Source organism: Cydia strobilella, chromosome 13 (genome assembly GCF_947568885.1).
Source record: "Cydia strobilella chromosome 13, ilCydStro3.1, whole genome shotgun sequence".
NCBI classification, from domain to species: domain Eukaryota; kingdom Metazoa; phylum Arthropoda; class Insecta; order Lepidoptera; family Tortricidae; genus Cydia; species Cydia strobilella.
The window spans coordinates 6,729,494-6,746,550 of NC_086053.1; the positions used below are offsets into that span (position 1 = coordinate 6,729,494).

At 37.0% G+C, this 17,057-nt stretch overlaps 1 protein-coding gene across 2 annotated transcripts in view; it reads left to right on the forward strand.

The window, feature by feature from the left end:
• Positions 1-1,102: 1,102 nt before the first annotated feature.
• Positions 1,103-17,057, forward strand: part of LOC134746636 (histone-lysine N-methyltransferase MECOM-like) — a 134,791-nt gene continuing 118,836 nt past the window's right edge. For both annotated transcript variants that reach the window (XM_063681086.1, XM_063681087.1), the window contains exon 1: positions 1,103-1,451. In XM_063681086.1, coding sequence (XP_063537156.1) covers positions 1,412-1,451 — 40 coding nt within the window. In that variant the 5' untranslated portion in view covers positions 1,103-1,411. The remainder of the gene's footprint in view (positions 1,452-17,057) is intronic.

A 17,057-nucleotide genomic window follows, 5' to 3' on the forward strand; every position in this document is an offset into this window, starting at 1 on the left:
ATAGTACAATTAGATCCATGAGGAGTTGCGGATTTTAAAAACCTGACAATAAACACAAGTTTGTATCTGCAGAATTGTAAATTTTGATGTAAAGTTTAATTTAAGAAGTGTGTGTATTGCCATACGATAAATAAATAAATTAGATCCATTTCTAGGTATTAATTTATTATACAGCTAGTCCAATCACAGTAACAAGACGGTAGTAGATTTAACCAAAACTAAGTAAGTCTTTTGATTTAAATTTTTATTTGCTTCAGTTTAAAATTCTCCTTTTACCCCATTTCAAACAACCTAAATAAGTTTAGGTATTGTCAATATGTTCCTAATTCTATGTTACTAAAGGTTGAAAAGTTAATATTATATAACTTGTAGAACACCTTTGACCGCCTTCGATCTAACCTGGTTATGAAATTATCTCTGTCGCTAGTTAGCGAAGTTCGTTTCATTTCATTATTTGAAACTTAAATCTGCGTACGATTAAAATAACATTGAAGGCTATTATTTATTTTCATTATGTACCTACTGTACGGAAACAATCTTTTAAGTAAATGGTAATCTATAAATATTTATCAATTTCGTAGTGTTCCAGTAGGTTCTTGTTTTAAAATCAAAAACATTAGGTACCTAAGTAAAAAATGTGATTCACTATCATTATCTGTATTTTCTTTATAGGTCTTTTTATAGTACCTACCTGGATGTATTTTTTTAAATTAAAATATAGTTGTGGCAGAGGCAGACCGAGAAAGATATGGCGGGACGACTTGGATGCGTTTCAGCGGGATTGCTGGGATCTTGCTCAGCACAAGGAGGACTGGAAAGGGAGAGGGGAGGCCTTTGCCCAGCAGTGGGACACACAAATAAGCAAAAATAATAATAATTAAAAGATAAAAATAAATAAATAAAAAAGAAATCTTTAAATCAAAGTCCTTTAAACTATGGGTGTAAACTGGTTGCGTAGAGCCTGGGAATAATAACCTGAAATATCATGAAGCATTCTGATAGGTAATAATTTTATTGTATTCGTAGCCAGAGGATAGTTACCAAAAAATAATTCATGTAAAAACAAACTGAATATGAAACCGGCTTGCTTGTGATAGGGTTATGAAAAGGTTGCAGTAGAGCCTACAAAAAATAGTAAGGCTGCATGGGCACCATAGCGCGCCATGGCGTCACAAGACGGCCGGCTGACAGTTGTCGAGTGGCCGCCAGACAGCGAGCCGGTCACTATCGTTTCCCGCGTGGAAATCGCTTTCCCGCGCCCGCGACCGCACGTGAACGCAGTGTCCCGCCGGCCGCTCGCGTGACACCACGCCACTCCCTGGACGTACGTCCCTGACGCCCGCCCGGCTCGCACTGTCACCTAAAACACGCGTTCCATTTTTAAATGAACTTTTTATAATTAGAGTGAAAAATGCGTTCCAAGGCGGTCGCGAGGAGGCTGCATTCGCAAGGTATGAAATTCTATTTTTAAAAAGTTATATTACAGTTCTACGAAGGTCTACGAGTGCTACGAGGATGCGCAGTAGGTATAAGATAAGAGGTATGTGATGCGCTCGCCGCGCTTTGCTATTGGTTGGCGCCGCCCCCGTCAGACAAGATAGCGAGGGACATCCTCCGCACCCTGCCAGTGAACAATCGACCGTAGCTTGACGCCTCAAAGTTTACTTCAGTTTGTTTAGCGTCAGGAGGGATGTCCCCTCCGTTGTCAGTTGTCATTGGATGCGCGTTGAGGATTTTCATTATTTATTTTCATTATGTACTGTACGGAAACGTGACGCTCTTTTGTTTACTTTTGGCTTCGAGCTTTGATCCGGTAAGTTTTCTTTAGCGTTCATTAGATACAATTGAATTTATTTTATTATACTTTGAAGCTCAAAGGTAACAATTCTGATTCACGTTACCTCGTGCCAAGGAAGTTTGAATGCCGACTTTAGACAGAATCGAAAAACGTAAACTTTGTTCAAACATCGTAACTTCGACAGCAGCTGGTGTGGAGCGTTGCGAGGGCGGGCCGTGGGTCTTATTGCGGGGCGATAGGGTTCACATTGGCATTGAAACATTGTTATCAGTAGGTAGACAGCTATTTCCCAAACATCGGTTGCACAATGGTTTGCAGAAGCAATCGTCAATTTTTACGATGCGTTTTATGGCGGGTGACGTACACGCTGTACATGGTCATTCGTGTTTAGTATATTCTAGTTTCAGGAAAATTTACTGTGTCTAGGTAGGTACAGTCCGCATTAATAGTAGCGTATGAAACAACGCGTCAATGGTAAGTACAGTCGGGGACATCCCCGATGAACCACTTCAGATTTTTTTTACTTCGATCCTTACAAGCGAGCTAAATACCACCTACCGTAGAGATAACCAATTACGATGCATTTAGGATTCTTTATGTTAACCCGTGGAGCGCCCTACCAAAGATAGATATACCTAACTCCGTAATAGATGAATACAGTTTAAGGAAAAAACGTGCCTCGAAAATCACGAAAATTTGACTCTCGATCAGATGGCCTACTCTCGTATAGAGGTACGTTGATGGTTTCGCTTGTTATTTAACAATTTTAACGCAAATCAGTGAAAGAACATGGGTCATAATCATAAAAATAATTTATGCAAATAAAAAAAAAACATTTATCCATATTTAAATACATTTTATCGTATTTTTATAAATCTTCATTTTTAGTTTTAAAGTGTGTCGATAGATGGCAGTGAATTCACTGTGGTTACAAAATTTACTATGACAGTACCGCTCTATAGTATTATAGATACTCTTTGGCCCTACTATCTCACGTGTGACAGTAGTTAGTATAGGAGTTCCATACTACTGTGATACTGGGTTAATAATGAAAAGGGTATAAACAGGTAATGAGACAAACGATAGATATAAGGACATTTTATTAGTTGTTGTTGTTTAGGCTCAGTTTCGCCTCCCCATAAAGAAAACCAATTAGGATGCATTTTGGATTCTAAAAAATGCAAATAGATTACTAAAAGTTCGGTCAGGACAGGATCCTTACCTACCATACGCAGACAAGAGGTTGCGTTTTGCGTTACATATTTTTCTTTTTATATATTAAGTGAAAAACATTTCACATTGTATATACGAGTACAGCGCAACGCAGATCTGCTCTTATCTCTCATGTTATCGTGTGTGATTAAACTTTAACATAATGTAGTTTTCACACCACATGCTCGACATTGGCCAATGATATATACATGCAAACCTCACCTTAAGTAAGTCATTATTGCTGTAGGTCTCTATGGAACAATATTTCATACGAATTCAAATCTCATTATTAACCAGCGGGTGATAATGAGATTTAGTACCATATTATGACCCGGCGGGTTATAATAGGATTTAGTATTTGTAAAAAATTTGTAAATTTGTAAGATTGAATCAGCTAGTGTATCTTGTTTTCGCCTTATACTTAGTTATATACCCTTATACTAAGTTATGTTACTATACTAAAGTTACTATCACACTCACTATTAACATCAACTCGAAACAAAATATAACCAAATTTTACCCTGAGCTAATATATATTCTAGTTAACCTAATTAATCTAATAATACTACTTATGCTAATTATATATAAAAATACACATAATTAAATTTCTTGACACGTTATTAATTAAGTGATCTTAAACCCTACATTACTTATACTTACAGCCAAGATTACTAACACCTATGAACCACTGCACAAATTTTCTTATGAATCGTAGTGTAAACAACACATGAAAGTCAACACACGGTCACATGAAAGACAGTCGGTAACAAACACATGTCTCAAGTTCGTCAAGAAAAAAAAACAAATTAATACTCAATAACACAAAACTGACATTTTAAACAAATATTTTTAGCATGAACGTAAATAAATATATTGACACGTAAATAACATAGGTGACTTAAGACTATAGCGTAAAACACCGATGAACCACTAACCGTTGATATTAACCGTTGTTTAAACAAAGTTACCTCAATGCTTTGTGCAAAGCACGGTTAATATTTTGTTAGTGCCCCGTCAGCGTCTATGACTGCATCCAATCTCCTCCGCATCGAGGCTACAAGGTTTTCGCACAAATTTGATCCGCGCAACGAGTCCCACACCTCGTTAACATGTGCGACGAGTGCGTTTTTGGTCCTTTCGGATCTCGTATCCCAGCGTTGGACCATTACGGACCAAAGATTTTCAATGGGATTGAGATCCGGAGAGCGCGAGGGCCATGGTATTGCTTTAATGCCACTGGGTTTCTGTTGAAGCCAATTTTGCACCAGGCGACATTTGTGTATAGGGCAGTTGTCGTGTATGAATATTACTTCAGGCACGTCTTCTTCCGGATACACTGTCCTCACTGACGGCACCATTGTGTCCTGCAGAACCTCCAGATAACTCGCGCCATTGGCCCTCTCGGGTAAATATACGAGCTCTCCTGGCCCAGCTGCACTCATCCACGCCCACATGTTAACTACAACTCTTCCTGACTCTAAACATGGGACCACATTCCGCGGGTCGTATCGTGTATTATCCACACGCCATAAATTCTTGCGACCCACCTGGCTCGACTTAAAAGACTTCTCGTCGGAAAATATGGCATGTGAAAAATCAAAATCCCTCATATCTCGAGCGAAATTGAGGCGCGCTGCTTTTTGAACATCTGTCAAAACAATTTTTTTTGCCGGCTTTCGGTGGTGGATGCCGACCCTATGAAGAGCGTTTCGCACGGTTTGCGGAGAACAATCAAATGCCGCCGCAAAGTGCCGAATAGGCGTAAATGGATGCTCTTCATAGGTGGTGATCAGTTGGTCCAAACGCTGGCCAGCAATAATGCGTTGCGGTTGGGGACGGGGTTGATTTTCTAAACTTGCTTCTCCGTCGTAGCGTTTAATCCAGCGGCGTGCTGAATTTCTCTAAAAAAAAGAAATGTAATGATCAAAATATGTTGCTTGCAACCCTCCTTTGCGTATTGAACTAATATCTACTACATGTTTAAACACTCCATGTAAACAGCTAAAATGTTTTCTGCTACAAGGTGATAAAGCGTATATGTAAATAACACAATTCTACTCTATAAGTCAACGAATAATATTATTTAAAATTTTAATAATTAAGTAGTTGAAGTATTGTGAGGTAATCGATCACATGTATACTGAAAACCAATTTTTAACTTAAAACAGCAGGATATATGAATAAAAAAAACTAAATCTTAATAACCTAATAATACTATAAATACTTTTTATTTATCTTTGCACAGCGTAGTTAGTTGTATAAATAAAAAAATATTCACTTACCGTAATTTGTAATTCTTCCGAGATTTGACTAATATTATATCCTTCTTCTCTTAAAGAAATTATACGGTTTCGCACATACGTTGACAAATTGCCGTGATTCATAATTGCGACGGTTAAGACACGTGGTGCGTTTTAGATGCGCAAGATGCAACTGACTAGACTAGACAAAACACGTGCAAGCTACGTAAAGATTGTGAACAATGACAGCTACTTTACAAAAAAAAGGATCTTTGTTTCTCATTGGTCAACAAATTAGGGGCGGGTCAAGTCAAAAATCAACGTTTGCAAGCGATACTGTTTTGAAAGTGGTCGACTCTGGCTTTGGCCGATAGTACAACCCGGCGAAATTACAACTTATTTGAAAATCTGGCCACTACAAGCCATATACGCAAAATAAAGTAAATAAAACAAAAGCTGCGAGTGTTACAAAAATAAATAAATAAATATTATAGGACATTCTTACACAGATTGACCAAGTCCCACGGTAAGCCCAAGGAGGCCTGTGTTATGGGTACTCAGACAATGATATATATATAATATATAAATACTTAAATACATACAAAACACCCATGATTCAGGAACAAATATCTGTGCTCATCACACAAATAATTGCCCTTACCGGGATTCGAACTCAGGACCTTCCGCTTCACAGGCAGTTTAAGTTGTAATAAAACGTTGTTTCTATATTTGGTCAAACCAAATTCTCAGTAAATAAGAACAAAAAAAAACTATACTCATCTCTTTCCTTAGGGTGCTACTAGTACTAGTGTAAGACAAAGAGTACAATTCTCTCTGTCTATGTTTGAAATGAGACAGTCTTTGACAAACTATAGTAAGTGGCCTTGCTTTTTATTGTCTCTCAAAAGATGAGAAAAGTAGAGTACCTATTCTCCTTTGGGATAAAGCTGTTTTCGTCTTGGGCGAGCTTGGATCCCTCGCTGCATTTAGGACTCCCTCAAACACGCTCAGAACTCGCTACGCTCAGGCGTTAAATCTGGAGTCCCTCATTTACTCAGGATTCAGTATCGCACCCGTGACATAAAACTGCTTTTCCCCTCGGTGTATAATCTACTATTATGCATTTCACAAAAGCGACCATCTTATTATAATGATGCTAAAGTTTAATTTCGGTAAATCTAATCACCCTGGTTAGATATGCAACATCTCAGTTGCTTTGAATCACCAATTCTAGCTTTCTTATAAGGCACATAATACTATTTCACCAAACGACCGCGCAGCGTCGAATCTTTATTTCAACTTGGCCGAAAATGATTTCGTATTTCAGTCCCACGCCTGTCCACGTGTCCAGGGGGCCTAGCTAAGATGACAGTCCTAGAGACAAACGCTAAACGAAAAAAAGGAAAAATGTATCGGGTTGACAGATGCTACACAAAGTCCCTTGACATTATACTTGTTTTGCCAAAATTTTCACCGAATATCATCGAATATTTAGTTCCACTATTTTCATTCGGGTTGCTTTGTTTAATCGACTATTCGTTTAAATTTTCCTCACTTTTTTTGAAAAACAGTTCATCGAATATTTACTTGACCTTACATTCATTTCATAATTTAAATAACATAAAATCAGGTAACTTTAGTCCACAACTTACAACTATACTCCAAATTCAAGTGCCAGTAAAATATGTATACCTAAGTATTTTTTAAATTATGTTGAGTATATAATATAGAAAGAGCATTAGTGTATCTAAACTCCAAAATAAATGTAACGAGTACAAATCGTAAAGGCTCGTTAAGAATCAATGTAAAAAACTGGACCATAGTTGTACTTAAGGACTATAGTTACCTGAGTTTACGGTAAGTATTTTAATTGGCAAAACTACAAGACATCGCCATTCATTTGTTCAAAGTATTGTTATCATATATAATAATTTATAATATAATAATTTACTTATGACTAAAAGTAAGTGAAATTTAAATCGATTAGGTAAGTAACTACACCATACTAGATATGTATACCAGTATTTCGCACACAGCCTCTTATCTACACTTTCAATTATTATTTAGCTATTTGGGTGAATAAAACACGAAAATGTTGCTAATTACTACTTAATAGTCAAAAGTTGATACAGAGCAAGCGTTTCTAGGATTAGTTTAGAAAAAATATATTTTTAGTCAAAGTAGGTAGGTACTTACCCACTGTTACTGGTGTACAGTCGAAGTCAAAAATATGTTTACACTTTTGCACCTTATGCCTTTGTAATAAGGCGAAAAATGTAAAGTAAGTAAGTAAGTAATTTTTTTATTGTAAACTGTGTAGGTACATAAAGATGTTCATTATATCAAATGGTATCAACAGTTGCTCGTTTCGAGCGTACAATTTATAGCCTTAAAAATAATTAACAACTATATACATGTAACAACTGGTCTTATCATCTAATACATATCACTTGCCGTTTCCATCGCTTCGAAAAATTCCTTTAAACTATAATATACATTGTCTATAAGAAACCTTTTTAACTGGTACTTAAATTTATTATCATTTAAAATTTTAATATAGTTAGGTAGGGAATTAAATACACGCATGGAAGTATAGAAGGCGCTTTTGCAGAACAACGTGTTATTTGCCTTTGGACATATTAGGTTATACTTGTACTTTTCTCTTAGATTGTCTCTTAATGAAGACTTTTTAGCGAAATATTCAAAATTATTCTTAACGAAAAGACCAGAAGTTCAAGTACATAAATACCCGTAAGAGTGAGTATCCGTTTGTCTTTAAATACATTCCGAAGTGATTCCTCGGTATTCATACGGTATATATTACGTACGCATCTCTTTTATAAAAGAAAAGTACTTTGCACATCAACAGAATTTCCCCAAAAAATAATTCCGTAGGTCAGCTGGGGGAAAAACATTGCCATAGTAAGAGTTTCTAACTATGATTTCGGAGCAAGTGCCCGATAAAATTGACAAAGCATAAACATATCTTTGACCTCGACTGTACGTGCTACCGTTGGTTTAAGTAATTTAGAATTCAGTAACAGTGATAATTAAATAAAATTGCCTTATTTTAGTTCACTTCTAGAAATCTGTTCGCAATTTAGGTATTTTTGCTCCTATATTATTTCTTAAATACGAAGGGTACGGTGACATGTATCATCTCATTACAATTTTGGGAGATGATACTGTAACTCTATATGTAATAATTAGAAAATTAAAAGTCAAACGTAGGGGCATAACTCTGGTTAATATACAATATGAAAGTGTGTAAATTGATATCTATAATGTCAATATCCAGAGAGAAAAATGTTCAGAGAACAAAATAATTGATTTTGTATACCTTTTACCTACTACGTGAACCGTGCTAGGCAAACATTTGTACCTTGATTTCATTATTTCGAAAAGTATGAATGTGGCAAGAAGAAGAAACCCTAATCAAATAATGGTCAGGAGACCCGAATGTGCTATAATATTAAACAGATTTCCATCAGTAATGGCCATCCATGTAGGTACTTCATTTTCACTGAACACACATGGGGGTCAAATTCCTTCCTTTTATCTGTACTGAATGTGAGACCTTGTATACTATAGGTATATGATGTTTGCAAACAGGTAATACCTCTAATGTCACCATCATAACACCCTAATCATATTAATTAAACGGGCAGGTACGAGAAATTTTACGATTCGGTCAATATTAATAAAAAGGTTGTGTCGGAACGGGTCGTTAATATCTGGCCACATTTTATGGCTCCATAACCCTGGCGACTCTTCGGCCTGAAATTCGACCCCATCTTTTACGACTTTCGCGTCCAACAGAATTTGAAACCAGTCGATGCCCTTTCATCAATAGATACGGTTTAGATAATGTTTTTATTAAAGTCTCGTAAGTCCTGAAATATCATAATATCTCTATAGTGTTAGTATAAATGACGATCAGAATAGCTTGCAGCTGCAACTTTACAATCTCTCTGTAAACAAACATAAATGGGTATGAATTTCCAGGCCTCCGGACAATGGCGCTGTCCACCATAAATAAACCGAACAATATTCAATAAGTGCACCGGTTTATTCCTCCAGGAATAGCAGTCGTAAAGCTCGCAGACATACCTACGGACGGATCCTCGAATCACAATAACGCAGCAGCTCAGCAGAATCCATAATCTTATTTTTGTACCGCGCCACGAAGCGTGAATTTCGCAATTACGTGAGCCCCGATAACGACGCGCGATAGTCATCTTAAAGCTCTGCATCTTAGAGACCACTCTCGCCGGACAGGGCTTTCTCAAAATAAACACCTCTTGTCTGTACACGTGCGAATGTAGACTTTATCTCGGAGACGGAGAGTTACGTGGCGGGAGCGGGCGAGAGACATGGGAAAGGGCGCTCTCCGCCTCGGGAACAGGGCAGGTTATGCGTCGCAGATGCGCCATCCATTGTGTTCCCTCCTATAATTTTATCGAAGCCGATTTACGATCGATTGTTCGGCCACGGTGGACAGTGGAGGTGTCCGTGTGCGCGCGCGCATGTGTGCGAGGTGCGTGCCCGCGGCCGGCCCTCGTAACTTACCTGCAGATGGCGCTCGGAAATGACGAACTCTCGCCACACAACGCTCTCGTAAATTAAGAAACGACCGACGTCTTTTCAGCTTTATTTTATGTCTCGAAAAGGAATTACGAGCGCGCTCGCCTGGGCGAAAATTTAAATTATTATTTCTTGTAGGAAAACTGTGGCAGATGTTTATTAGCCTCGATGACAAAACACGCGCTTGCCGGCAAATTGTTTTCCGGCACGGTAAAGATTGAGTTTCAATAGCCAATAAAGATTGTAAAGGTCGCTGAAATCAATCGAATGTAAAACGGAGGAAATCGTTAGGCAAAGGTTTATGCTAAGATCGTTAACAGTTTGACAGACGTTTGAAATAATAACACTGGTTTGATTCCGCGAAACGGCACTATGTAGTACGAGCGACTATTGTTCAGGAACGAGCGACTTAAACGCAGTTTTGCTATAAACACTTAGAATTGCAAACAACGTGTCGAAGCTTTGAAATGGTAGTTCCTTGATTCTTTGAACCAATTGTTGTCACAGTTTTGCGAGATCAAAGACTTACTGACGTGTCGTCTAATAGCATGAAAGTCATGAAACTACAAGCTTACATTGTTGCTTCTGTTTTTAGGATGACGTAGCATACTATTGTAAAGGATGGTACCTACAAGCAAAGTGTACAATTTTGCTTCACAATCATGTACATATTTAGGCCAAGCAATAAGAAGGTATAGGGGAAAATGCTTGGAACACAATTTTTGACTCCGTAACTTTGTTTGGACTAGTTAGCTGAACATATCAGTTTCAGTTATTTATTTGGTTTCTTAAGATACAAGTATCACGCAAAAGTCCCCGGCCGTAGCGTTTGAGCCGAGGGGGAGAGGGGGGTAAAAAGGTCCCATTTTTCGGTGTTTCACATATATTGGGACCTTTTTTTAAATTCTGATTACCTACCTTAGAACGTCATTCCTAAACCGATGACTTGACAAAAATGGGACTAACCTAGAACGATACACGATCACAATCCATGAGGATGGAATTGAGGGAACTCCTTAAATCTCTATGGATTAAGATGCAGACCTTAAAAGTTGAAACAATATTATAGAGCGGTACTGTCATATTAAATTTTGTAACCACAGTAAATTCACTGCCATCTATCGACACACTTTAAAACTAAAAATGAAGATTTATAAAAATACGATAAAATGTATATAAATATGGATAAATGCTTTTTTTTATTTGCATTAATTATAATTATGATTTTGACCCATGTTCTTTCACTTATATACGTTAAAATTGTTAAATAACAAACGAAACCGTCAACGCCCTCTATACGAGAGTAGGCCAAAGGCCATCTGATCGAGAGTCAAATTTTCGTGATTTTCGAGGCACGTTTTTTTCTTAGACTGTATCCATCTATTACGGAGTTATATCTATCTTTGTTGAAACGTACCGAAAGCGCGAAACTTTTTAGTGACATGAGTCTTTGGACAGACAGGAACGAATCCTGCAGAATGCTGTGCCTCTTTATAGGTAACACAAACTTCATAAACTAACAAAGGAAAAATAAACCTTTTTTTAAACCAAAAATTTAATATCCCTTTTACATATAAATATGCGCGAGCAACTGATATGAAGTCTGTGCCTAGCCAAATATTTAGTTACAATACCGGTCAATAAATTCAAATTATAGATTAGATATTAATTGATAAAACATACGTATTTGTAATATAATATTTTACATGTTAGTTTTTAGGGTTCCGTACCCAAAGGGTAAAAACAGGACCCTATTACTAAGACTTCGCTGTCTGTCTGTCTGTCCGTCTGTCACCAGGCTGTATCTCATGAACCGTTATAGCTAGACAGTTGAAATTTTCACAGAAGATAATTCATAATTCTTTATTGCAACCATGGTACAGTATAGATGTAAATTATAATATACAATGTCTCACATGACCACATGTCTCAGATGTATTTCTGCTGCCGCTATAACAACAAATACTGAAAACAGAATAAAATAAATATTTAAGGGGGGCTCCCATACAACAAACGTGATTTTTTTGCCGTGTTTTGCGTAATGGTACGGAACCCTTCGTGCGCGAATCCGACTCGCACTTGGCCGGTTTTTTGATACCCCAAAACAACTAATGGAGAGCTATCTTAGGGGAAATGCAGATAAGACGGGGACGCTAAGGTAAAGTAGTAATAAAACCAGATATTTTTAAACAGTATCAGTCTTATTTATTAATCATACATTATAGTTTTATTTGGCACAGCTTTGGACTAGGTAACTAATCATACAAAAATTTGAAAATTATAATAATCCAAACCCGAGGGTTCAAAAAAACGACGAAGCGCTTTCAGAAAAGGTAGGTAGGAAAATTACAATTATCAATAATGGAAAATACACCATCTTATCCCACATATGAGGTAAGACGGGATACCAAAAAAAGGTACAAGATAGGCCTTAAATAATTTCAGTGTGATGTCTAGTTTGTCTATGTGTGGGGGCGCTATCTTACCTCGTGTCCCCGTCTTAACCGTTTCTCCCTTATTGGCTTGGCACCGGCTTCTAACACTTGATCGGTTTTCACTATAAGGTTGATCTTTAGTTGTTTTCCCACTGCTCATAATCAGTGAGTGTGTCCTCACCACTGTCCTCACGTCCATACGTCACCAACTAAGACGTCACGGTTCATGCTAATAGACAGTGGAGAAGTGAAAACTTCTTCAGAGCGATCGTAGGCGACGGGCATAATTGCGGCGTCTAGGAAACGAGGTCGCCGAGTGGGGCTTCTTGAGCTTTTCAATTCAGTATGTGCATGTGGCAATGTTTGCGATGCACAACTTCGTGCGGTTTCAGTTCGAATGATGTGCTGCCTTGCAGAGGAAATTCTAGAATTGTGGGAAACTAATAGTTTTGATTCAGATTTTGTTTGGTGGTTAGGCTTATTAGGAGGTAAATATAGCACTGGTCTTACAGTACCTACTTCAAGGATAATTTTAGTATTTCATGGAATATTTTTATAATATGGTATGTACACATTATTCACCATTCATAAGTGCTTGTTGGCCTACATGAATAAAGTATATTTGAACTTGAACTTGAACTATGCTTAGTAGTAACATACCATAACTTGGCTACTTACATACAAATAACAAAACAATAACGATACACGTGTACACCATAATCTGAAGATAACTACAACTCATTATCTTCTTATCAAGTCTATTTATACTCATAGCAAATATAACGTATCTATAGTTGCACAGACACGAGGTTTAGCCATTAGTGGAAGAAAGGGTAGAACGGAGCCGCTAATGACCAAGAAGCTAATGACATGTCTGAATATGCCCTCGGCAAAACGTAATCACCATCTGACTCACGCGTAATAAAATGAAAATTACACACTTACAGTATTTTGGGACTCTACTTATACTCTTTATTTGCACTTGAGATAAAAAAGTAAGTATTATCTCATAATCTGTGTGTGATTGGTAGGTGAGTACTTACTTTTAACTTAATGTCGCAGAAAACAATCAAATACAATATATTCATATTTATAAGTAGTTATGAATGGGTACAAAGTTTGGGACCATGTTCGCTAGTAGATACCGTAGACAAAAACAAAACTGCAAGTTCATATTAAACACAAGAAACATAAAAAATAACGATGGGTCTTCTTTGGCGCAGGTACCTGTTTTTATTAAGTATATTAAAGTATCCATTTCTTTAGCATGCTCGACCATCTGAACAGAACAGCTCTATGGATTTAGATCGCTTAATGCCGACGTCGGGAATGACAAGGGCGCGAAAAGTTGGTAAGTACATATTTAAATAGGTTTAATGGTGCTAGTCTGTATCGGAATTTAAACACATCGTAATTTTTGTTAATATTATTAAAATATCCAAGCCCCAGGAGAAAAACCTAAATTAGGTGTTATATATCCTATAGATGGACAAATTTAGGGAAACGCAAAAAGGTTTAATTACTGGATTACAGATTACATTACATTATAAGTACAGCACCTAAAGTAATTTCAAAATTAGTACTTTTTTTTTTGCGCTCCTCTAAATTTGTCCATGCGTTTGCTGCTCTCGATAGGTACCATGCCGTTCTAATCCTAGATCGGTATTCCGGCTTAGTGACGCACGCACATCAATGAAAGAATGATCCACGCGCCAAATGTGTGTTCCTATTGCCAAACAATGTATCGTCTTTACACAGATTTCTGGTGGTTTGAGGCTCCTATACCCTTTAACCTGTTGTCTGTGTATGATAAGGAACCTGACCGAATTTTCATCTTTTTAAATTTTTGATCGAGAACGATTTCTTCTGCTCTATAATCGTACAACACAACCGAGGTTCTACCACCACACACAATATCAACGGTTAGGTTACGTAATTACCCCAAAATTTAGGCAAAGGTGAACCTTTTTCATAGCTTTTAGATTTCGTTATTTTTAAATGTTGAACATCCTACATTGCCACGTTGTTATTTGAACATTGCATTGATCTGTGACCTTTTTTCCGGGACTAACATTGGTATTTGCTTTTGGAAAACGGTGTCATAATCATGTTGGATGGTAAGTTTTCGATTTGCCCTAATATTTTATTTATTTATTTAGGTTTGCCAACAGGTGCAATACAAAAAATACTTATAAATGACAAGCTATAAAATAAGATTGCTTGAGTGTTCACCCAATACTTAATTGTAATACGGGACTTAATCGCGTATCTCCGACGTTTTGAGGACGGCGTTCGAAAAACTCGCGCGGCTGGAAGATGAAGAAACGTCGGAGGTAAATCTTAAAATTGGAATACGCGATTAAGTCCCGTTTTACAATTTAATAATGTGTAGAGATCGTGAAAGTTTAAATCAGGCAAACACGGCATACATTTGTTGCTTACATATGTTTTTTTAAATCCTAAGTACTAAATATCAAGGTAATGCTTAAATTAGGTAATAAAATACAGAAAATAAGCTAAGTAACTATTAAATATAACTATTAACTACTAAATATATATAAGTATAAGTGAGATTGATACTATTCGTAGTCTAAGTTAGTATGAGTTTACAATTTTTACGTAAACGTTACGTTACGTTTACATACACATATTGCACTAATTTTTATTACTGTGTCTATGGACTTCAGGACAATAGAAAACCTATTCTTGCATAGAGCCGAGCACAAAGGTACTTTACAGGTAGATTACTAAGCGCTGTATCACCGAGATAGCTTATCTCTGAGTCACTCCATGCTTCATGCTTGCACTTGCTCTTGCTGCTATATTCAGTGAATATGCACCGTTATACAGATATTTAGGTATATTTTCGCACATTACAGTACTAATGTTCGGCCTTAATTCAGGTAAAGAGCACTGAAGATGCAGTTCAAGAAAAAAATGGCTATTAAATTAGTACACTTACAAGAATTAAACGGTGTGCACGGTAGTATGCAATTACAGATGTTAAAGTTGCGGAAAGTTTCCAAAAAGTTAGGAAAGTTCTGGGAAATTTTAGGAAAATTAAACAGAAAACAAAGGAAACTTTTATTTTGGAAATGGATAATTTAGATTGTCATAAAAAATATGAGATATTTCCGAAATTTTTCATGTGGAAATTTCGCAATTTTGGAAACTTTCTGACGGTACATCGTAGATGCAATTAGCCTATTTCAACCCTCAGAGCGCCAAGTATTTAAAAACCGGACAAGTGCGAGTCGGACTCGCCCACCGAGGGTTCCGTAAAAATTTAATTTTTGATATTTGTTGTTATAGCGGCAACTATCACGGTTCATGAGATACAGCCTGGTGACAGATGACAGACAGACAGTGGAGTTTTAGTAATAGGGTCCCGTTTCTATCCTTTGGGTACGGAACTTTAAAAAATTGTCTTATTCACAAGTTATATTGTCAAAGGAATTGCTGACTAGCTCCTGTTTTCAGTGACATACATATGTAGCTCATAATAAATTTAGGCTTTATTTATTTTAACATTAGCCATCTATACACATTTCCGGCATAAATACTAATAAAAGCTTAGAAACTTTTTACGCTTGGACAACAGTATACTCGCACTTACTGCTCTGAAACGTAGCATGCTACTACTTAGTCACACAATGAGCAATTAAGAAGGCCATGTTCTAAGTTTCCCTGCCAGTATGATTTAGAAATAAAGTGTTCCGGGTATTTAATTTATGTCTTCAAGTATTTATTTAACGTTTTACACTGTAAATACCTGTATTTATTTTGCCGTCGGCAATGGATCTAGGCTCCACAGACTTCAAAACCTTCAGGGAACGCGGTATAAAAGTAACTCCATCTGATTGTTTTTATGACTACTTTGAAACATCGGGATTTCCTTTCGCTAGAAGCTTTTCTCTAAGGAATTGGCGTTATTTCCCAAACGGCCGCGCTGTCCTTGACTCGCAATACTCATTTCGTTAACTAGTCCGAATGATTGGCGTATCGTTCATACTTGACATGTATGTTTTCCTTGAGGCTTTTATTGTGTTTACGCATTTTTGGCTTTTACGCATTTCTGGCGCAAGTGTTTGCCTGAAAGCTGTATACAGCTTTGCAAGCTGTGCTTTGTACAGAATGTAAGAAATCTACATTCTGTCGAAATATCTATTGTTTTGTGTTAGTATTTACTCAATTATAGTAATCTAGTAACGTCACACTACATTAGTCTTTTCTTCAAACTTCGTAGCGTTTTTCCGGTTTCATCTAAAGGGGGCCACAGGACACAGAAGTTCGCTTGAAAACCGGGAGTCAGCGTAGGCTTTTATTCTTACGAAATCTACTGTCTTCAAAACCAAATCACCTTATTATTAAATTAATCGAATGTCAAATATTCACTATCACATTTTGTTTCATCGTACATTCTAACGCACAAAATAATGATTTTTCAGCGTCAACAACAGATAACGCGGCGCTGTCTGATTAAATATGGCAATATTCATATTATTCATAGGTCTGGGCTTACGCCAACTAATTATTATAAATGAATGTTGGTAAGGGTTATTGTCCACCGCGCGCAATACGATGCTATCTAGTTTCCGAGTGTCGCGTCGTCATTATGATAATAGCCCCAAGACACGAACCTGGGACCTTTATAGCTAAAACCCTGTGATCAATCAGTTTTACTTCATTACGTCTTGTAAAATAAGTATTGGAGGTAATCTTTAGATTCTTCATGCACGCAACTCGTAGTTTTTGTTACAGAATTTGGGTCCTTTTAATATTTAATAT